A 24594-nucleotide genomic window follows, 5' to 3' on the forward strand; every position below is an offset into this window, starting at 1 on the left:
TCTGGTCTATGAGTATAGCAGGATAGCATTAGGAATCATTGCATTGACTTTCTTTTTCCATTCGGCTAGTTGTGTTTATTCTATTTCTACGTATTTTGGCTAACCAGCCCCTGGTTTCTGGCCATCCCTGCAGTGTTGGGCATGGGCTCCCTCGTGTGGTAATGGGCCTCAGGTTAGACCAGTCATTGCTTGGCCACTCCCACAAAGCTCTGAACCACCATTACCCCAGCACATCTTGCAGGCAGGACAGCCTGTGGGTGGAAGGTTTTAGGGCTGAGTTGATGTCAGAGCACCACTGAAAGTCTTGCCTGGTTACAAAAGATGGCTGTTTCAGGCACTGTATCCCCCATTACTAGGACTCCTCACTAGGACCACCCTCATAGATTCCAGGGAGTTTCCACTGCACTCACTAGGTTTCCACATTGGTCCCCCATGCGCCCCAATTCCAGTCATCTCTCCCCACACTCTCTCCTCCCACCCTCCACCCCTACACTAAATTTCTTAATTATGTCATGGGTTCTCTTTGATAGCATACAGAGATACTCAACTGTAGCTAACTGTCCTTTGTTTGTAGGTCATACTTATTTTGGAAAGGTCTAACATGTGCTACTCCATTACAGGTGGAGTAACTAACACAGCACAGTATCAAAACAGACTGATGGTGTACGAACCCAACCAGGTAAGCACTTGATAAGAAGTCATTGCCTTAAGATGCATTTATGAAAGGTTTCTGTGGGAGATATTCATTAGAATGCCACACAAATGCACCTTAAGCTGCATGGGGAAAAGAACGAATCCAGGGGAATACCTTTGGTTGCTCATTATTACTGCAGAAGTTCGGCTCCTGTAGCATCATACTATATGTAATGACACAGAGATTTGCGTTCCGTAGAGAGGACTTTGTAGCTGTGTCCTTCTGGAAGGGATGGCATTTGGGGCAGGAAACATCAGTATGACCTTGTTATTTTCAAATCAAATAATGTCATTTGACTTTCCCTAGCCAACTGTATTCTAGAATACTATCTAGGACAAAGGCATTTGGAAGTAACGGAAGGAGTCTGAGAATGGTGTGCCTCTAACAGATCGGCCCTTTTTATGCAGTTTTGGTACGCACTTAATTCCCCCTTTCCCCTAAAATGAAACATGTTTTTATTCTCTTTTCCTTCAAAACAAAATCTTCAAACAGGCAAACTCTAATGAGTTTTGCCATTTCTATGACTTATATATCTAAATATTGTTTTTATTGTGACAGTATTCCAAAACAGCATGATGTGGAGGTTTAATATCTATCAGCTAGCGATATCTGGATATGAAACAACAGGTTGACTTTGGCAGGCTGCAGCTGGTTAGGTACCACAAGCTTATGCATAGTGTTCCCGGTATTTCTGCAGCATTTTTAACAATGACTTTACTGAGGAGGGCATTTCTCTTTTTCCAAGTGTCTCTCCTGATATTATTAAAAGTTGTAGATTGCAGAGACTACACGCTCGTGGGTCCGCTGTCTCATGAGGGAGCACTAATTGCAGAAGCCTGAGCTTGGTGCACACATGGTTAAGGAAGAAGGCAGCATTAACACTGCTTAAATGAGTTCTGTCTCATGTTTGTACACACATGCTCTTTTTTAAAGATTCTGCTGGCATATTGTTTACGGTGGGTACTGGCAAACATCACATCTGCTTGCATCTTGCTCGGAATCTCAATAACTCTATCATTCAGCCCTGGTGCTTATTTCTCTTCTAGGCCTTTGTGGAGAGTCGATAATGCCTGCCATCTGCCACAGAGCACATCGCTACCTGCCAACAGGCAGGCTGGGGTGACCTCTGGCTCCCCACCACTGATTAGTATTCACACGCTAGCTTATTAGGAATGACCCCACCAGGCCTCTCCTCTTCTTTGCCTTTGCAGCGGGTGGCGGCTCACCTGGCAGGCACTGCAGTGAAGGAAGCTAAAGATATAATCAGGGGATGGAGGCAGGCTTTGCAAACCAGATGGCATCTACTGTCTTGTGGCAGGGGACTGGACTGCTAATGCAAACACAGATTCCTAATACTGTAATAGGTTATCGCAGAGAGAGCACCCAAGATAAGCATTGTCAGAAATTTAAAATTCACTCAAGCATAATGCATTAAAGATATTTCTTAGCAAAATGCCTGAAATCTAGCTTTGACTATTTATTAAAGACCGTATTTGATTGCAGAGATTCTGTGTTCAGAGGGACCAAACAGGATAAGCTTCTCAAACTAAACAGTGTCTTTTTTTTCCTGCAGTTTGCTCTGAGAAATTAGAAAATGAGCAAACATATGCCCATAACAAATAAATGCCACTATATGCATGCCTGTAGTAAATAGGGTTGCTCAGTGTGTGCCTATAATATATAGATGCTATGGTGTGTGTGCCTATAAGAGATATATGCCACTATATGTGTGTCTGTGGTGAACAGGGTTGCACAGTGTGTGCCTATAGAATATAGATGCCCTGGTGTGTGTGGCTGGAAGGGATACACACCACAGTATGTGTGCCTGTAGTGAATAGATGCCCCAGTGTGTGCGCCTATAGTGCTAAGTGCCTATAGTATATATGCCAATGTTTATGCACGCATGTTTGTGTTGTAGTCTGCTTTTTTCTTTGCAGCTTTGTGAACTGGTGAAATTCTGTGCATGCAAAACATCATATGAGTTTTCTGGTTCCAATCCAATTTTGTCTTGGCAAAAGAAAATGAGGTTCTTTCCTATATGCTGAATGCCTATGAGGAAGGAAGTGGTTGGGTTTGTTTATTAATCTATCACTCAGTTTACTTGTCTGTCAATTGGTTAATTGCGATTTAAGTTTAAAGTCACGGTTGATTCTCAGATAATTTTAAAATTGCTATTGCGTTTTAAATAGGACTCTTAGGTTAAGAGGGGCTGAACTTAGCATTCTTATTATTGAGGGTGATCTAGAGCCAAATATTAAAGATTTTACCATTCCTTAACATTGTCATATAAAGCTTGGCCTTCTACCAAAATAGATAAATATGTCTAGACCTAGCTGTCCTACTTGATGAAGAACACAAATCAGACTGTTAAGGTGTGAGAGGATTCAGATACAAAGGAAACGTTGTTACTGAAACAATTTTTAGCTTGTCCTCTGATCTCAGGTTAATTTTGGAGAGAATGGGAAAATTTTCTTCACCCTAACTTATCTGGTACTCAATGTGTATACTCCTATCCCTTTTATTGAGACACGATCTTACTATGTAGCTTTGTCTGGCATGAAATTCAGTATGTAGACCAGGTTGGCTTTGAATTCAACAGAGATCTGCCTGCCTCTGCCTTCCTAGTGCACTACACATGTTCTCAAACTCTGTATTTTTAAAACAGTGAGCATGTACTGGACATTTATTACATGTGAGACATGTTCTGAATCTTAAGTGGATATCATGCAGGCTTTATTGTCCCCACTGCATAGATGAAAAGATGAGCTTGGGAGTAGGGGGCCGGGGGTGGGGGTGGGTCTGCATGTGGATTATGTCTTACATAGTCTCGATCTAGACTGTGTTTTGCTTGTTACATTATCTTCCACACTATACCTAGTCATGTGCTTAAACTGAAGTGATTTCCATGAGCTAAGCATCATGAAATTTAAAATGGCATTATAAAAGGCAAAATGCCCTATAAAATGCAAAGCTACCAAATTTTCTTTTTTAAAATGGAAGCCACAAGCTAGGAAAAACCATGTAATTCTTTCTTGTTGTCACATATGAAAACCACACCTTTCGACACATAAATAACATGCAAGTAAGATCGTTTGGCGTTAGTGTTCTTACTGCTCGTGAGGCACACAGCCTTTGCTATTTGTGAGTCTTTTTAAACCAATGCCCCTGAATAGTTTTTTTTTCTTGTTTGTTTTGTTCTGTTTTGTTTCAGAATAAGTGGATAAGCCGTAGCCCCATGCTCCAGAGAAGGGTCTACCACTCCATGGCCGCCGTCCAGAGGAAACTCTATGTTCTTGGAGGCAATGACCTAGACTACAATAATGACCGGATTCTCGTGCGCCATATAGATTCTTATAACATTGACACTGACCAGTGGACACGCTGTAATTTCAACTTGTTGACCGGCAAGTATTTTGGGTTAAGCAATTTAGAAACAAGCATAGGGGCTGGAGAGATGACCATCATTAGGAGTAATAGTTGTTCTGCTTTAGGTCCCAGGTTTGATACCCAGCACCCTGGTAGCAGCTCACAACTGTCTGTCATTCCAGTCCCAGGGCATCTTGTGCCCTTTTTTGGCCTCCAAAGGGTACCAGGAACACATGTAGTAAGTCCACAGATATAGACACAGACAAAACACACACAAAAATAAAATAAAAATTTTGAATGTCTAAAAATAAAAAAACCAAAACAAATAATAGAATAGAGATTCAAAACATTCCCAAGCCGGGCGATGCTGGCGCACACCTTTAATCCCAGCAGTTGGGAGGCAGAGGCAGGCGGATCTCTGTGAGTTCGAGACCAGCCTGGTCTACAGAGCTAGTTCCAGGACAGGCTCCAAAGCCACAAAGAAACCCTGTCTCAAAAAAAAAAAAAAATCCCAAACTCGTTTCTTGGCCATCTAGAGTTCCATATTATGTGAACAGTGAGTCATACAGATTGTTTTCTTTACCCAGGAAGACATTCATGATTTATAGCCGGGCTCTTTCAGGTGGCTGGGAATCTAGTTTCTATTTTGCCTTTGTGTACCTTCTCAAATGACCAAGACAAGCAGCATATCAATTCACTTTTCATCAACTGATACTCATGTCAGACTTTGATACAAGAAGGAGGGAAAGGTACCAAGAGTTAATAATTATTTTCCCCTTTTTTAAAAGTCAGGGTCTCATGTACATCTGAATGGCTTTAAAGAATTTCTGTCTCCCTCTCTCCAACCTCCCTTTGACTGAGGCTATATTTGTTTCCCACCGTATCCAGTTGTATATAGTGCTGGGATTTGAACCCAATATATCATGCATGCTAGGCAAGCACTCTACCAGCACATCCCCAGCACGAAGAAGTTCCACTTCTCACTTCCTGATCTTCTTTTATCTCCTGAGAGATAAGGAAAATGGTGGTCTTCATTGTTTGTCATGGCTATATAACGTGTCTGTGTGCAGCCTAGAGATCAGACTTGAGAGCCTCTGTGTGTATTAGAGCCTTTTTGGCTACACAGAGATGCCCTACCTGTGCATCTCTGCAGAGCAATCAGAGATGTGGATTCCTCACAGAAAGGGATGGGGTTAATCAGTGAGGATGCACTTACCCTGATGTCCAAGATGGAGCTGAAAACTTTGTCTTTCTTATCAGCTCCGATGGTCAACATCCAGCAATGGCAGGATCCTGGCAGGGCTGCATGAATCAGGAAAATCACAGTCTGTAACTGGTGGGTTAGCCTAGCTCTTGACATTTAAGATGCAGAGTGGGCATCCAGTCACTCATGGATGCTGCTGGGAGGCCACACAGGGAGCACAACCAGGGATTTTGGCTGCTTTGTATCAAGCTCCTCTTTGGGAAATGATTTGTAGGCCTATTGCAAGTTCTGATCTCCCAGGCAGAGTGGCATCTTAGATCCTAGATCCCTGGATCTGTGATTTGGCCTCCAACTTATTTATTACTCCAGTCAATCCCGTGCCAGCTCATCAATAAAAAGAGACTTTCCCTTCCTGCTTGCCTGCAGGGGAGAGTGTGTGCCAGTGAGTTATTCTGTCTTCTTTTTTTAAAATGGGAGGGGAATCCTTCCATCATTTTGGCGTGTCAGTATCTAGGGATTGTGTAGACTGGTCTCAGCTTGGGAGCTTTAATATAATCTTAAAACTGTTGACTATGTAAAGGAAAAAGGGTTGCAATTTCATCTGTTTCGTCTGCCATTTGTCTTCATTTAAAGCATGGGGTGCGGGCATGCCTCTGTTATGCCTTAGGGTAACAATCGTTACTTTTTAAAGTTAAGCACTTGTCTGTATTTGTTTACATATCTCAAATATCCCGATTTCCACCACCACAGACTAATGGCACACAGAATAATATGGAATTATTGGTCCTACATAGCTGGCTACTACTATCTGTAGTGCTCCATTCAGTAAGGTGCTGGTAATAGATATTTTGGCCTGGTCCTAACACAGAGGACACTCTTTGAGAGGTAGTGACTAATTCATTTTAGTTCTGGAGACAGTGATGAATTGCTGCAAAATTCCTGTGGAGTATACAAATATGCCACAGGGGGAAATTGTATCCCTCAGTGGCAAAAGGGTTAATTAAAACATGTACGAAATGGAATTTATTTTTTCTTTTTATTCAATTCTCTTTACTTTAGGCCAGAATGAATCTGGAGTTGCTGTCCATAATGGGAGAATATATTTGGTTGGTGGATATTCGATTTGGACAAATGAGCCTCTGGCTTGTATCCAGGTGAGTGGCTGGAGATCCTTTTGAAGTTTGTGCAAGTGGTTCAGCGAGGTTATGTTTTGCAATTCAGCTGCAGAAGGAGAGATTTAATGTGCAGAAAGAGGCTCAAGGTTCCTTTCTCTGTGTAGCTGCTGCAGCCTGTATCCTATATTCTGGAAATGATGCCTGCTGAATTATTGAGACCATTTTTAAAAAATTAAGATGGGGACAAACTTTAAAATAGCTATAAAATATACCAGAAATGGAGAACTTTTGGTAGCTTACCCCCTTTTTTAATACTTAAAAAGGAAAAGATACTTTAGCAATGGTCACTCTGTACTCCATTTTAAAGCTACCCCATCATCATGCATTTTGTACATTTCATTTTCTTCATTTTCATAATTGTTACCTGCAGAGGAATTTTTCTCTTCCTGGCAGAGGTTCCTGGGAGCAGTGGCTTATGGGTAGTCTGCCAGGACAGCTTCTGCCCCAAAGAATAGCCCTAGCATTTCACAAGTGAACCAGGCAAACTTGCTCAGGCAGGATGCCAGCTGGGTATCTCCAAGCAGAAACACGTACTTTGTTGTTATATGTGGCTCCAAGTGCTCTTTGTAATTCTTATCCGTTTTCTTTTTCACGAGTTCTCTAGCAAAATCTTGAGATGCCTTGGCCCAGACTTATCTAACATATCCTTGCAACAGCTCAATTTTTTTTTAACCTAATCTTTGTGAGAAGACCTTTGAAAACTATTTTTAATGGTTGCAGAATGATTCTAGCATCATCGTCATCATTATTAGTACTATTAGTATTATTCTGAGACAGTATACAGCCTCACTACACAGCCCTGGCGTGCTTAAAATGCATTATGTAGATCACGGTGGCCTCAAGCTCTAAAGATCTGCCTGTCTGCCACCAGAGTGCTGGGATTAAAGGTATGCACCACCGCACTTGGCGATTCCAACTGTTTCTTTTCCAGCCATCCCTCATAAGGACTATTCCCATGCATCTCATAAGGTTATGGTATGTGCTTGTTATAACAACTGCCCCTTGTTGTCTGCTGACGCCTGCTTGCTGGATTACATTAGTTATGGCTCTCCTTTATTTTCATGCCATCATTTATCGTCTCTCCTTTTGGTTTGTCTCACCACAGATTTTCCTGATCCTTACATATTTCTGTTATTCACAGAGATCAAGTACATATGAAAAATACGGTTGCCATCTTTGGTTGAACAGACCTGAGTTCTACAGTGAATAGCTAGAATTCATTTGTCTTAGCACACAGGGAATGTTCACGAAACTCAGTCATGCTTTACATAAAGTTGTAGGAGGGGAGATCTAAAAAATTGTCTTATGTATTGCTAACACAATGCAAATAAATTTAAACTTAACAAAATGCAAAATGAAACCTCTCCATAGCTGGAACAATAAAACACATTGCCATGTAACTGAGCTGAAATTCATAATGAGACAAAAGAACCTTAGAATGTTGTAAAAATCAAAGCAGTATTGCAAAATGTGGGGCAAATGTAGCTTAGCAAGTTAAAAAATAAATTTAAAAACAAACCCCAAATAAAAGATAATAAAGATGAGAGCAAGGTAATGACTAGGTAACCGTAATATGGTAGAAAACTGTGAGAACAAAAAGCGCCTGGATATAATAACAAACAAGCACCACTTTCTCCCGAGGAGTGCCGTGTCTTCACCCGAGGATGTTTCTGGCACTTTTCAATCCTTTGGGTTTTCTTTCCCACTTTTCAGAACTGAGACGACATTGGGTTGGGCGGAAGTGTTTCGTGGTGCCAGAATGCTGTGTTGCAAGTGGCTAAAACTTCCGTGGATGGTTTTTACAGTGGCTAGTTTGAATTTTTATTAAGTTGCAAAACTCAAGATGTGCTTATGAGTATATGTTCACTAACATTAAAGTTCGATTACCTTTATAATAATAAATAAATTAAAACTCCAAGAAAAAAATAAGAAACTCTTCCAACATGTCAATTTTAGGAGAGCAGAATGTGGTCATATTTTTTTAAGTCTGTTTTGGCAAGTTAATGTGTAAGACAGAACATTTTAAAAATGAAACAAACAAAACCACTTAATAGTGATAGAATTTGTCTTATCCCCAAATAATTTTTCCTTTTAAGTGATTCACTAACCTATGCACTAAACTTTTTTATTTATTTATTTATTGGTGTGCTCGAATGTTTTGCCTGCTTGTATTTGAGGGCAGAACATGCATGCAGTTCCAATAGAGACCAGAAGAGGGCATCAGATCCCCTGGGAATCAAACCTGGGTCTTCTGCAAGAGCAGCAAGTGCTCTTGCCATCAACAAGGAGCCATCTCTCTAACCCCTGTCCACTGATTCATTCATTGTTAGCAATGTCTGGTTATTCCTGTACAAACTTTTTATTCACAAAATGAAGGTGTGCGAGTATATCTTAAACCACTGAGGACAGACATTCAAAAGTTTCCTCAGTATTAAGATAATACTAAACAGATTTTTTAAAAGTTTGATTAAGTGCTTGTGTTAATGGAATGAATTTTACCTGTAAGATCACATAATGAAATAGATTAGTGCATTTTTCCAAAAATCATACAGATAATTCTGCATTTCAGTAGGCATACCGATGAACAGAATCAAGCCTCTTGGCAACTCTTATCTATCCCTGTGGCTAGCACACTGATTCTACAAAGTATTAGAAAAACCTGAGGAAAAAGTTTTCTCTTTATTTAATACTTTTTTATGTTTATATGTATGTATGTATGTATGTATGTATATTTGTTGGAGGCACATTCACCTGCCAGCCGTGGAATACATGGCTGAGTTGATTCTTCTTTACCATGTGGGTTCAGGTCACCGGGCTTAACAGCGAGCATGTATACCACTAAACCATCTTGTTGGTCCTGCTTTCATTTCTCCATTGTTGTGTGTCTGTGTTGTGTGATTGTACATAGGTACGTATGTCTACATATGTACAGGCATATTTTTGCATGGGTACTCTTGCATGTGTGGTGTATGGAGACCTGTAGCTGCTTTCAGGTGTCTTCCTCTGATGTATTAGACTTTATTTAATGAGACAGGATGTGTCACTGAACCTGGCACTCCAATTAGACTATTCTAGCTAACACACCAGCTTATGGGTGGAGCCTCTCTCGGCCTCCCAAGTGCTGGAATTACAGTTGGCCACAACATCGGTCTGAATTTTACATGGGTTCTGGGGATCTGAACTTTTATCTTCATGTTTGCAGGACAAGCCCGTTATTCACTGAGCCATGTCTCCAGCCCAATAAGCATTTACAAGAGCCTTTACAGTTAATAAATGTCAGCATATCACTTAGAGAGAGGTTTGTAAACAAAATCTTCACGGATAACAGCAGTTTAAAGACTTCCTCTTCCCTCCCCTTCAACCCTCTCCCATAGTTCCCATGCTCCCAATTTACTCAGATCTTGTCTTTGTCTACCTCCCATGTAGATTAGATCCATGTGTGTCTCTCTTAGGGTCCTCATTGTTCTCTGGGATTGTAAATTGTAGGCTGGTTTTCTTTGCTTTATGTCTAAAAGCCACTCATGAGTGAGTAAATATGGCATTTGTATTTCTGGGTCTGGGTTACCTCACTCAATATGATTTTTTCTAGATCCATCCATTGGCCTGCACATTTCAAGATGTCATTATTTTTCTCTGCTGTGTATTACTCCATTGTGTAAATGTACCACATTTTCCTTATCCATTTTTAGTCAAGGGGCATTTAGGTTGTTTCCAGGTTCTGGCTATGACAAACAATACTGCTATGAACATAGTTGAGCACATGTCCTTATGGTACGATTGATCATCCTTTTGAGTTTATACCCAAAAGTGGTATTTCTGGGTCATAGTAAAAATTTATTTTCAAATTATGTGTATGTATGTATGTATGTCTCTGAACATGTGAATACATGTGTTCACTGAAGTTAGAGGCATTGGATTCACCTCAATATGGAGTTAGAAATAATTCTGAGTATTGGGTGCTGGGAACTGAACTCTGGTCTTCTGAGAGTGTGTCCACTCTAAACTCTGAGCCGTCCCTTTAGCCCCAAACAACATCCTTCTACGTCATGTGTCTTGCATTCCAGCTATCGGCAACTACTTGCTGGGTGTCTTTCCATGTTAACTAGGGCTCACATACTTCTGCTGTGCTGCTGACTGTAGATCTATTTATTTTCCTGTCTCACAGTAATGTATCAGTGGCTGGAGAGCAGCTAAGTGTTTAAAAGCAGGCCGCTCCCCTCACATGACGAGTACCTGCTGGAAAAATAACCATAGAGAAGCATGACAGTGGAAGACCACAATGCTGGCCACGAGGAAATGTTGGTTAGACAGTTTAAGCCCCTAACTATAGAACATGTTGAAAATCATAGAGTGTTGGTGAGAAGCATATAAGCTAAAACTATCAAAGTTTAAATTGTCACAAACCACAATAGCTCATAATCCAAGATTAATTTAACCAGTAGTCTAATAGCTGGGCTGATTAGTGAAGATCATAGTTAAATAGTTTAGAGAGTCTCTCAATAATACCCAGAACTAATTTTTTTTTCCTTTAAAAATAGCAGCCAATACTCTTTGTCTCGCAGACCGTTGTTCTGGCCTCCAATCCAGGTTCATTTAACAGTCATTTGTGGGGTCAGCCGCGGGGGGTGACATACATGAGGAGCCATTTCAACCACTACCAAGTTAGCATATGCCACTCCACTCCTTGTAAGCTCCGGGCAGACGGAGGAAAGCGGAGAAGCTCTTACGTTAATATTTGTCTGAATATTAAGGTTGAGAACCACTAGTAATACAATTGCCGGAAACGGATCTTGCAGAAAACAAACGCGAAGGCGCTCTTATTAATTTCGTGGGCACGGAGGTGGATGTCTGGCGTGGCGCCTGACTCTAATCTGGTGTGCCTGGGGTGACTAGTACATACGGGCAGCCGGGAGGGTGCAGGTGATTCGTCTGTTTCCGGATCGCTCTGCTGCTGTTCTCTTGCCGATCACTTTCTTTTGGCTGCAGGATTTGCTGCCAGTCTGGCACTGCTGTTTCCCGCATGTCTTCTATCTGCCAGTACAGGGGAGTGTTTTGGAGAAAATCTGCCAAAAGCTTTCTTTTTTCCTTCCCAGATTAAATACATTACATCTGCTTAACATATGCAGTCGCTGTTGGCCCAGGGAACCACACAGAAGCTCTTGGGGTGATTACCTCACTGTTATTTTGACTTCTACAAATGTATTCATTTGGGGGAAGGCACTAAGTTCTTGCTTTTCTCGGCTACATCCTTGGATTAAAATACTGGCTGGAGCTGCCATTCACAGCCCGCTCACCCTGAGAAAGCCATTTAACTTTTTGTTTTCTTCTCTGTAAATTGAAGTCAGTACTTAACCTTGTATGATTTTGATGAGTATTTGGCAAGAAGGAATCACAAAGGGACTGAGTGATTAATCAAGAACAGTAAGGCGTTATTCAGGAGAAGGCCTGCAGAGGAAGCGCTAGAGCAAGAAGCGGAGCCAGCAATCCACTTCCGGGCTGGGCATGAAAGGGACAGAAATGGACTGATGATATGTTTTCCAGTTCAGCTGGTGGTTGGCCATTGTTAGGGAAGTGGCTTAAAGGATATGAGGTTGTTATGCCCAAATCCACCAAGTCCCCTCAAGGCCAACAAGGAAACCGAGTCCCACATATAAAAGCAAAGAGCCTTTATTTTAACCAAGTTTGCAAACTCAGTCTCTCCGTAAGTCCAAGGTATTGGACTAACTGGAGACCCGGAAGCTCAATTAGAATTGCGTTTTTTATAGTAGTAAAGGTGGGGGTGAGGGGTCTCTGAGGTTCAAAACCCCTGATTGTTTGACATTCGTCTAGGGGTGTCCTGGTGAGTAGTGCTGGCAGGTGATCCAATCTACAGCAGTTGGAATGTTAGGCATTTCCTTTGAATGGTCTGCTCTTGGGTGGTGGTCAGGTCATCTCAGCTTGTGGTTCTTTCTGCTACCAGGTATTTGCTTCAGTGTAAACTACTGAGACTCAGGCCTCTTATTAAATTTATCGAGGGCCCAGTTCTACTCTGGCAGGTGATAATGGTTGGAAGTCAAGAACTTCCTTGGGGTGACCTGCCCAGACTTGGCTTATCATGGCTGGCCCCCACAAGGTGAGCCAGCTATTTCTAAGGATCCATCGGTCAGGGAGCACTAGAATCTAAACCAATTATTTTACTTCATGGGTTTTCATTGTTTAATCCAAATGGTAGCGCTTGAGAGAAGCACATGACTGTAGTTATTAACATTGCCAAGAGTGGCAGAAAGGGAAGCCCAGTTGTTGCTCTTGTGACTTGGTGCTATACCAGGGCCTCACTGAGCAGAGATAGGCCCTTGAAGCAGTCTTTGATATCAGAAACTTTGGAGGATGCTGTTGACCATGTCTTCTGGGGGTGTCCTTGATAAAGGAGTTCTGTTACTTGGATACAAAATAGGCTAAGAAACTAAGGAGGCGGGGCCTAAAGACTACCAGGAAGAGGAAGGAGCTAGGCAGGGCAGCATCCCGGAGAGTTGGAATGTCAGCAGAGTTCAGAGAGATGCTCCGGTTCAGGGGAGTGGGGGAAGGCAGTTTGGTTGCATCTCAGAGCACTCTAGACTGGTTCATATAGAAGTAGTGCATTCTTCCTGGAGGAAGAGGCCCCTCCTTTCTTGGCAATAATGAAGCTCAGAACTCAGCAGTTTTAGCGAACACCTACCAATAACTCTATTTGGGTTTATATGGTTGTAATTGTTGTGTGATGCTCTTCCCTAGGAGGTGTAACCAAACGTCTTCTTACCCCATAGGGAACTAAGGACAGACCAAAGTCACACTTGAACCAATGAGTTTTACTGGGGTTACTTACAGGAATGCGGGAGAGGGATTACTTAGAAGGGCAGGAACGACTCAGACAACTGCATCACCCAGCATGAATAACAGCTTCCAAAGGCTGGGAACCTGGAGCTCACTTCCCAGCCTTCAGGCACGTCAACAGCTTGGATGGGGTCCTTTCCTAGTGCCTCTGAAGGTCTGCAGCTCTTCCAGGCAGTTTGACTGCTCTCTGTCTCTTTCTTCCAGGCTGCTGTGCCTGAGTCTATCCTACACAGCTCTGCTTGTGTGAGCTTCTGTGAATCTTGGCTTGACCGAGAGGGACTCTTAGCAGTCTTTATTGTTTCTGTACTTTTGGGGAAGGAGAGGACTAATGAACCAATCAGGTCAGTTTCAGGGACTTCCTGGAGCCATTTGGAGTTGTTGACTTCGTGTTTTTAGGAGCTTCCCTTGAGGATGGAAGTGTTTCATCTCTAGGACATCCCACTGTTTCACCTCCATGTAGACATCCTGTCCTCAAATATCCTGTTTTACTTCCCTTTCACATCCTATGCCTTAAGAAGTTTCCCTCCAAGATGGAAGGCTTTGACCCTGAAGGAAACTCCTAGGCAACAGGTGGCTATTTTCATCTAGGCTATTTGAAACCCTTAAAAAACTGTTGGAAGCCAGTGGTGATGCACGCCTTTAATCCCAGCACTCGGGAGGCAGAGCTCGGTGAGTTCGAGGCCAGCCTGGTCTACAAGAGCTAGTTCCAGGACAGGCTTTAAAGCTACAAATGAACACTGTCTCGGGGGAAAATTTTTTTAAAAAAATAAAGTAAATAATAATAAAAAGAGCGGTTGGAAACAGACCAGAGGAGGGCATGCCAGCTATGTCTATATGGATGGCAGAAAAAAAATCCAAGCCTTCAAGGAGAGGGAGTAAGCGAAGGGGCTCCCTTAGGATGTGCAGTTGAAACCAACAAGGGCATTGAAGCAAAAAGGATAAAAATCATGGTTTGGTTATTGGGAAGGAATTCATATTTTCATATGTTCAACTGTCTGAGACACAGAGCTAAGTTGATATTGCAGGGTGGGGTTAGGGGAGGAGTTGAGATAGAAGAGGTGTAAGAAGGTGTTTTATTTTGTCAATGACACAAGCTAGAGTTATCTGAGAAAAGGGAACCTTCATTGAGAAAATGCCTCCCTAAGACTGGCCTGTAAAAAAGCCTGTTGGGCATTCTCTTAATTAGTGATTGATGTGGGAAGACCCAGGCCGTTCTGCGTGGTGCTACCCATGGGCTAGTGATCCTGGGACAAAAAAGAAAGTGGGCTGAGCAAGCCACAGGAGCAGGCAAGCCAGCAAGCAGCATCCCTCCATGACTTCTGCTCCATTTCCTGCCTCCATGTCCTGGCTTAGTCTGTCTCCGTGATGGAGTGTGGCCTAAGAGTTGTGAGCTGAAATCAACCCCTTTTCCCCCAGATTGCTTTTGGCAGTGCTGTTTTGTCACATCAATAGAAGCCCTAAGACAGAGATCGGTACCAGGTGCAGGAAATATTGTTTTGACAGACCTGACCGTGTATTTTCAGGAGAAATGTGGTATTTGAACTTTGGGCTGGAAAAGGCATTGACTATTCAGAGTGTCAGGATCTGTTGTGGGGGCTAAGAAGATAAACCCGAGAGCAGTGTCGATGATGGAGGCCTGACTTGTAAAGTTTCAGAGGGATGTTTGAGAGTCCCTAAAGGACCCTATCATGTCATTAGATGTTTTAAACTAAGAATCCATGGTTCTGGGCAGTTGGGTTTGAAGATTACCAAAAGACCAGAACTAGGAACGTGAATCTTTGCTTTGGGGGACAATTGATCCTGGTTAGCTGGAGCTCATTAAAGGGGAGACCAGCATCAGCACTACCAAGGTAAAATCTGAGAAGCTGTGGTCCAGAGAGGGGAGCGGGAAGGCTCCGTGTCACAGTGGCAGCTGAACCTGGTAATGTATAGAAGTTTCTCAGGTGGTACCGGTTTTAAAGGCATGAAGGGGTGGTTGAGAGCTGCTCAAGTTTTGCCTGTGTGGGAAGAGGATAGGACATTGGTGAAGGTATGGCCTCAGTTGCATAAGAAACCCCAGGACGGGGGGGGGGGGGGCACGACAGACGGTGAGACCTGTCACCACGTGGCAGAGTCAGAGTCCCTGTAGAGAGCACAGAAGAGACTACTGGTGAAGGCACAGCCCAGTTACAGTGGAGACCCCAGTGTTTTGGAGACGTGAGTATTATGGGATGACTGCAAAGGGCAGTAGCAGCTGCAGGGTGGATTCAGCCGGAGACTGAGACAAGCTGTGTGTGCTGCAGATACCAGAGCTGGAGAGACAGAGACAGCCCAGAAGATTTCGAGGCCTAGATGTTAGACAGTAAGCTGTTGACACTGCTGTCCTTTGATCCTGCTGTGATTGGGATGTGACTGTGCCCTGGTTCTCCCCTCTTGGAGTACGAAAGTGGTCAACTTGTGGCTTTATTTTACAGGAGCCCAGTTTAGAAGCTTTGGATATTTTAAAGAGGCTTTGAACTGTGAGATTTTAGGTGGTTTTTTTTTTCATTGTTTTGCTTGTTGGTTTTTATTTGGTTTTGTTTTAAAAGACTGAACTATTTTCTAATTCATTTTAATTTTACATTCTGGCCACAACCTCCACTGCCATACTCCATTTCCAGTCTCTCTCCCCCATTTCCCACCCCTTACCCCAATCCCCTCCTCTTCCATCTCCACTCAGGAAAGGGCAGGTCTCCCATGAGTATCAGTAAAACATGGCCTATCAAGTTGCAGTAAGACTGAGTATCTACCTTCCCTTGTATTAAAGCTGTGCAAAGTGGCCAGTATGAGGAGTAGGGTTCCAAATGTCAGTAAAAGATTCCGAGACAGCCCATGTTCCCACTGTTAGGAATCCCACAAGTGGACCAAGCTACACAACCGTAACATATCTGCAGAGTGCCGGTTCAGTCTCTGCGAGCCCCTATGAGCCCAGGTTAGTTGATTGCGTGAGCCTTCCCATGGTGTCCTTGACTCCTCTGGCTTTTACACTCCTTTCCCTTCCTCCTCTACAGTTTTCCTGAGCTCTATCTAATGTTTGGCTGTGGGTTTCTTCATCTCTTTCCATCAGTGGTTGGATGACGCTTCCCTGATGATAATTGGGCCAGGCACCAGTCTGGTCACAGGAGAGAGCAAATGCAGGCTACTTATCCACTGTTGCTAGGAGTCAAAGCTAGGGTCCTCCCAATAGACTCCTGAACCAGGTTTCAGCCTGACCCTGAAATGCTCCTCCTCCAGCAGTCTCCTCAGCACTCCCCGCTCCATGCCCCAGCCAATCCGATCGCTCATGTTCCCTTCCCAACCCGCCCTCAGTCTGCTCACAAAATCTCCTCTATGTCCTCTTCCCAGGGAGACCTGGTGTCCACCCATAACCTCTCCTTGTTAACTAGAGAATGAACTTTTGTAGTGTTTGAATTTTTAAAGACCACAGGACTCTAAGTTTGGAATGTGTTTTATATTGAGATATTGGTATTAATACGGGATTTTGTGGATGAATGAAAAGGTATTACAGTTGAATAATATATGTTTGTATGTCAAGTTGAAAAGGGGCCAGTTATTCTATTTTGTTTTTTATTTTTCCTGTCAGCTTGACATACGCTAATGCCATCTTAGATGAAGAAACCCAGTGAGAAAATACCTCCGTGAGATTGGTCAGGATTGGCAATCCTATGTGGCACATTGGTGAGGATTGCCTTGGTCATCATATCTTATCACAGCAGCAGAAAAGTAACCAATGTACACAGTGGGAAAACAGTAACACCTCGGGTGCTCTCTTCCATGCATAGGCAGCCTTGAGTAATTAATCCCTCCCTTTTGTGCAGGTACTGGATGTAAGCAGCGAAGGCAAAGAAGAGGTGTTCTATGGACCTACACTTCCCTTTGCTTCGAACGGCATAGCGGCATGCTTCCTTCCAGCTCCGTATTTCACGTGCCCTAACCTTCAGACTCTGCAGGTGCCTCATCACAGAATCGGCACTGTCTGAGAAGCCAGCACCATTAGACAGCACCAGGAGCCCGAAGGAGAGCTTGACATCTGGATACAGGCCACGAACATCCTCAGTGCTCCATGCTTCCCTGTCATGTTTTACAGGTCTAAAATTGTCTAAATACTAGCAAAAAAGAAAAAAAAGAGCAATTTTCTAAAACATATTGCGAGAATTCCGTCACTTCTTTTCCATGTATGTTAACACACGTATGTATAATTTTTGTTGTGGTGCACCTTAATGCTGTCCGATGGGCACATTACTGTTTCATGGATCTTTAAGACATTCCTCTTACCCTGTTCTTATCAGCACCATCCAGGGTCACGTGACACTGTTAGTAAGGCACCTTTCACAGTGGCATTGGTTGTCTCCTACTCTTCCGCACTGCTGCCCTTGACTGCTTAAACATCAGAGCATCGGTCATTTTTCAAAGCATTGTCACATTCTGCAGCTCTGCTCAGGAGAGGCTAGCAGGGTGATGTCGTAAGCGTTAAGTGCCATGTGTTACTGAAGGTGATAGGAGCAGCTGACTTGGAAAAGGTAGATTTCCAGCCCTGCTTACTCTGCCCTTGTGTGGGAACTTTACAGCCTCAAAAGATGGTAACTGCTCATCTCCACCTTAACTGAAAAGAATGCTGTGAGAATCAGGCAAATGCCCAGAACTTTGCTTAAGAAGAAAAGTTACTCAAATTCTAAGGTGTTTTTACTGTCTTTTAGAACCTTGTTAACTGAACCACATCCTGTGGAATAAATGAGTCTAAGAATATCAGGAAGACACTGTACCTATCCTAACTAGGAAGACCAAAGATCCCTAAGCTTGTACAAATTCTTGCCTGAAAGAATTCTCTTAAATGCCTCATCTTAAAAAACAAAAGTTAGCTGTACTAGCCATGGTACCACAGAAGGCTGTGACATAAGTCTGAACTGAGAGTGGGCAGTTCTAATGGACATTCTCCAAGTTACTAAAGGCTGTGTCAATCCTGAGTGCTTCTGGGATTCCCCACCACTGCCAACACATTTTTTATTACTAGCACTTTTAATGATGCACAGTTCTTTTTTTAGTTTAGATTTTTGGGTTCGCTTTATCTACAACCAAAATAAATCATCTTAATAATAACTTTTTAACATAAACTCAACATGTTTGTTTTCCTAAACTTGCCAAGACTTGAGGTCATTTTTATTAAACAGCTGCTTTCCCACTGCCGCTCGGTCATTCCAGCAGTGCCTATGTCACAGAAACTTTTTTTAACTGTGGAACCACTTTTTTTTTTAAATCTTCATAAGTAAATGAAAAAAAATAACGCTTTTCTGTTTGTTTAGGGTGGCTTTGATAGGCTATGTAACTATGCTGGCCCCCACTCATGATCCTCCCAGATAAAACAATGTGTTTATCTTAGCAATCTCACTGACTTTGAGCACCGTGTGAGGATACCTAACGCATGGTTCTTGAGAGTAAAAATGATCTAGTTACTGGGTTACAGGACAGGAAGAGATGAAAAGGGCGAGGAGGAAAGGTAACAAACTCGAGTCAGACAGAGCAGCTACAGCTGGTGTGGACAGACGCTGCAAGCACTTAAAAAGCTGCCTCGGAGCCTTCAGAAATAAACTTAGACGTTCTGTCAGTCTCGAAAATGCATTCCTGCCCTGCTGAATTCTTACAATACAGGCATAGATAACAGGTGTTTCAGACTTACTGATGTCTCTAAAACCATTAAATACATAATGCTAGAGTAAACAAACAAGCAAACAAACAAATAAATAAACAAATAGTTATATACCCAGGTCCTATACCCTGAATGAAAGGAAATGGCTTCAAAATAAGCTTGCCAGAATGACAACCTTAGACATTCTGGATTCATTTCGAAGCATTCATTTAAGTCAGTATAAACTACCAGTTAGTTTCTCCTTGATTGTGTTCATTCTTGCCAAGTATGGACATATTCTTCACATCTCTAATCAAAGAAGAGCATCAAAACTATCACACGCCTTTACTACAAAAAAAGAAGATCCATAGTGCACAGTTAGATCCCTTCCCCCAAATCGTCTGCAATGAGGAAAACAATCTATGGAATTATAGTTGACGTATATTATAAGCAAATCCCATTTGGAATACTGTTATATACCTATCTACTATTCAAGTGTAGAATCCATTAGTAATTTGTCTTTTATTTTCAATCCTCAGCATTAAAGACTGGATTTTATTTTCCCTATAGGACCAAAAGACTTTGAAGCACCTAAATATCACTTGAGGATTCTACTTTAAAACATAAACTGAGTTTCCATAATAATTCTGTTGTGAAAGGCAAAGCTGGCAAAGACATGACTCTCCATCTACAATGTAAGATGCAATAAACCCCCTAATCTTTAAAAATAAGATGCCAACTACATCACAATTGCGGCACCTTTTGTACCGTCTTGTTTTCTTCACAACTAAGTATATGAGGAGCATCTCCTTCACCTACCGCAGAAGTGGAAACCTTCAATTGGTTTCCCACGAATTATAAATGCAATAGGAATGAAAGATACTGTTTCTCTAAGTAACATGGCTCCTCTTTTATTTTCATTAGATAATCAGCGACATACTGCAGGTCAAATGCACACATTAAAATTGATATGCCTATCTTTCATCTTTATTATATGCAAACAACCTATAACTACACATAAAATAATATCTATAACATGTAACAAACTGGGTAACTGTCGGCACAACAAAGTTCTAAGTAAGGATGGGGATAAAGCCTGGTTGGTAGAGTGCTCACCTCACCTGCCTGAACCTAGGGCTCCTCTGTGGGAGCTCATGCTTGTAATCCCAGTTTGCTTGGGAAGTGGAGGTCAGAGGATCCGAATTCAAGGTCACTCTTGGCTACCAAGAATTTTCAAAGAAGCCAGCCTGAAACAGAGACACTGACCCTGTCTTTCACAAATAAACACATAAGTAAAATAATAAAATCGGTCAATTAGAATCGTATGGTACTGAATCAGGTAAGCTCACCATACAGAAGATCCCAGTGAAAACACAACTCTTGTATTTAGAAAGAAGATCCTATTTTGCTAGACTCCTAGACTTATTGTCTTAACTAAATAAAGCACACTGTTTTTACTGACATTTTAGACTCTTGCTTGTCTAGGCAATACATTTGACTCTAAGAAGGGTAGGCATTTGGTGTTGCTCAGTGCAGGAAAGAAGACGTAGGACGTAGAGAGAACAAATATCCTTGAGGGTTTCCCCAAAGTGCAGAAAGATACCAATTTTTATATAAAATATTAACTGCCAAAGATCCTGTGGAAACTGTGTGATTATTCTGATGATGGACACCTATCACTCCCTCGCTCAAGCACTTGGTGGGAGGCTGAGGCAGGAGGATTATACATTTAAGGCTGGCCTGGGATAAACAGCAGGACACTCAAAAAAGAACAGAAATATAAACAAAACCTAATAAGAGAGAAAAAAATGTTGAGAACACATGGAAATAAGCCCATATATTATTTAGAAACAAAGTATCTTATAACTGAGGAAGAACACAGTAGAGGTGTTTATCACCAAGTTTGTAGGCCTCCGTCAGACCCCACAGACCGACAAGGTGGGAGAAGAGAACCGATTTTTCCAAGTTGTCCTCTGACCTAATGTTATGTGTGCACACACACATATACAAAAACAGGTGGGTAAAGGGAAACATTATTTTAAATGTGAAGTCAGTGTGGAGCACATACCTACATTCCTGCCACTGGGGTGCCTAAGGCAAGGATTTTGAGTTTGAGTGTGGCTAGCCTGAGCTACACGGTGAGCCAGAATTCATACACTGAGCCCCCATATCAACAAAACAAAATCACCAAGCAAACAAAACAAACCACTAAACCAAACACACCAAACCTGAGGAAAAGTCTGATGGAAGCTACAGGATAATGTACATCAGTCCAAGACATAATAAAAATACCACTTTCTTAAATAAATGCTGAGAGAGAAAAGCAAGTCAAATGCAGGCATCCATCACTTAATGACTGGGACGTACTCTGAGAAATGCATCCTTTTAGGCAAAATCATTGTACTAGCGCGATAGGTGGCAGTCAATGCATCCTTAGGCAAAATCATTGTACTAGCACGATAGGTGGTAGTCAATCATTTGTGGCCTCTGGACACTATGCAGATATGTGGTGCTGGTGTAATAAGGCTTACTGTTTTACAATAAGTTTTTCTGAGTACTTTTATATAGTAGGTGTACAATCTAAAACAAAGAGGGGTAATAAGTACACAAAGCACCAAGTCATCTATCATGAAGTCGTATGTACTGTACATAGATGTGCTATATATAGTTGTGTCTGGCAGGGTGGTGGGCTCACCTGTCCCAGCGTTACTACTTGTGTTGACTATATTACACTGTGATGTTACAATGGCAATGAACCTAGGTGGTAGGGACGTTGGCAATCTGCCATAATCTCGTGGGATTACCTTGGTATGTGAGTCCTATCACTGAAACATCATGTACCACATGATTTTACTTAAGAGAAAAATGATATATAGACATTTAAAATTATGAAATCTTTCTAGTGCAAATGAACTTAGTACTCATTGAGTTTTGCAGATCATCCTCCAAATTTCTCTTACCTATCTAGTTAGATGCTAATTAAATTGAAGTTTAAATCCAAACCAAACCTTAATGTCTAATAAAACGTTTTCATCACTCTGTTGCCCTTTGCTCATCTTTTATACCCATTCCATCTGGTGATTTATAGGTATCTGACTAGAATGCTCTCATGCCCAATACATACATTTTTCTTCCTTTTTGACTGCTTTAAGTTTTTATAGAAATGAAATTTATTAATTTTCAGCCTTTATGAAAAGAATGATACACCGTGCTGGCCAGCTGAATGAACCTGAGTGCAGAATGAACAGTGTTCAGAGAAAGTGAGCAAGTCCGGAGAAAAGAAACTTGAAAGAAATTTTCAGTTTCATGGCTGTCTGAAATTTTCTTTTTACTGCTGTGATGTACACCATGACCAAAAAACTGGGGAGGGAAAGGGCTGCTTTCAGCTTGTAGTGGCAGTCCATTATTAAGGGCAGGGCAGGAGCTCAAGGCGGGAGGGAACTGAAGCAGAGGACATGGAGGAACACTGCTTACGGCTCATCTTGCTTTCTTCTACTACCCTGAGCCACCTACTAAGAAGTGGCATGGTTCTCAGTGGACTGGACCTTTCTCTATCAATCTGTTACCAAAGAGTGCATGACAAACCTGCATACAAACAATCTGGGGGAGACATTTACTCAACTGAGTTTACTCTTCCCAGATGACTCTTACTTGTGTCAAGTTCACAGTAAGCCAATCAGGACACTGGCGATTGTCAATAGGGCAGCAGAGAACATGACTGAGCAATTATCTCTGAAGGAGAACACAGAGTTCTTTGGGTGTATGCCCAGAAGTGGGATAGCTGTTTCTTAAGATAGTACTACTTTCAGTGTGTTAAGGTCTACTGATTTCCAGCGTGGACTCCATCAGTTTGCACTCTGTAGTGGTTTGAAAGAAAATGGCCCTCAGAGGCCCATAGGAGTGACACACTCTTAGATGTGGCCTTGTTGTACAAGTGTCACTGGGAGAGGCCTTTGAGGTTTCAAATACTTAAGCCAGGCCCAATGGCTCACTCTTTCTCTGCTGCCTGCTGATTTGGATGTGGAACTTTCAGTTACCTCTCCAGCACCAAATCTGCCTGCATAAAGCCATGCTTCCCACCATGACAATGGACTAAACCTCTGAACTGTAAGCCAGCCCCAATTAAATTTCTCCTCACAGAGTAGCTGGGGTTCCTAACAACAGAAACCCTAAGACATACTCTAATAGTGAATAAGTCTTCCCTATTCTTCACACCCTAGCCAGCATTTGCCTTCCAGATAAATGCCATTCAAACTGGGGTAAGATGTTTTAATTTTCATTCCTCTGATTGCAAATGATGTTGTATACTTTGTCTTTTTGCTGTTGTTGTTGCAAGCAGAGTCTGCCCTTTGGTTTCCTGGCTGCCCAGACCCAAATAATCACACAGAAACGATATTAATTACAACACTGTTTGACCAATAGCATAGGCGTATTTCTAGCTAGCTCTTACATATTAAATTAACTCATTTCTATTAATTTGCGTATTGCCACAAGGCAGTGAACCAGTAAGGGTCCGGGTCCTTCTCCTTCATTGCATCTCTTGACTCCGCCTACTCTCTCATTATCTATTTGGATTTCCTGTCTGGCTTTACTTTGCTATGCCATTGGCCCAAACAGTTTTATTCATCAACCAATAAAAGTAACACTTATACAGATGGACATTTCACATCATTTTTTTCTTTCTTTTTTCTTTGTCTTTTTTCGAGACATGATTTCTGTGTAGCTTTGGAGCCTGTACTGGAAATCGCTCTTTAGACCAGGCTGGCCTTGAACTCACAGAAATCCAGCTAACTCTGCCTCCTGAGTGCTAGGATTAAAGGTGTGTGCTACAACCACCCAGCCCAGATGTTGTATACTTTTAAAACTATGTCTCAACCACTTATTTTAATACACATACACACACACGTGTGTGTGTGTGTGTGTGTGTGTGTTTGCATTTGCATTTCCTACATGTGGTGTGTAGGTACCTGCAGAGGCCAAAAGAGGGTATCAGATTTACTGAAGCTAGAGGTATGATGATTATGAAATTCCTAAGGTGGCTGTGTGGAACTACATGTACATCCTCTGGAAGAGCAGCAAGTACTCCTGCTTTCCTTTTCTTAGCCAGCTTTGTCCTCTTATTTATTTATGCTTGAGAGTTTCTTGTATGAACACTGTACTTATAGCATTTCTCCTTCCATCTCTTCTTTGTAACCTCTCCCATGGCCCCCCACTCCTCAAATTCATTGCCTCTGTTCTCCCCCCCTCTTTCACACACACACACACACACACACACACACACACACACACACACACACACACACACAGACACACATATACACTACAGTCTGATGACCTGAGTTGAGTTAGATCTGTAGTAATATGAGCGGTGGGGCTGCGTCCCCAACACCCCAGCCGCCTACTCGGCTAGCTTTTGCCCCGAAATAACAACACACAAACTGTATTCATTTAAACACTGCTTGGCCATTCTGCTCTAGCCCTTACTGGCTAATTCTGATATCCCGGTCAACCCATCTCTAATAATCTGTATAGCTCCGGTCTTACCGGGAAAGATTCAGCATGTCTGACTTGGCGGCTTGCTTCATCGTGTGCGTCTTCCCGGGAGCTGGGAGCATGGTGTCTCTCTGAGGCGTCTGCTCCCGAGAGGAGAGCTGTCGAGTCTCAG

General features: G+C 42.3%; 1 protein-coding gene across 2 annotated transcripts in view; it reads left to right on the forward strand.

Moving 5' to 3' along the window:
* Klhl32 (kelch like family member 32) overlaps positions 1 to 20692 on the forward strand; it is a 199357-nt gene extending 178665 nt beyond the window's left edge. Inside the window, exons 8-11 of one of the 2 annotated variants that reach the window (XM_075971301.1) lie at positions 621 to 679; positions 3906 to 4098; positions 6324 to 6418; positions 17125 to 20692. In XM_075971301.1, coding sequence (XP_075827416.1) covers positions 621 to 679; positions 3906 to 4098; positions 6324 to 6418; positions 17125 to 17286 — 509 coding nt within the window. In that variant the 3' untranslated portion in view covers positions 17287 to 20692. The remainder of the gene's footprint in view (positions 1 to 620; positions 680 to 3905; positions 4099 to 6323; positions 6419 to 17124) is intronic. The other variant, XM_075971303.1, reaches the window with a different exon arrangement.
* Positions 20693 to 24594: the final 3902 nt, after the last annotated feature.

Source organism: Microtus pennsylvanicus, chromosome 5 (genome assembly GCF_037038515.1).
Source record: "Microtus pennsylvanicus isolate mMicPen1 chromosome 5, mMicPen1.hap1, whole genome shotgun sequence".
NCBI lineage: Eukaryota > Metazoa > Chordata > Mammalia > Rodentia > Cricetidae > Microtus > Microtus pennsylvanicus.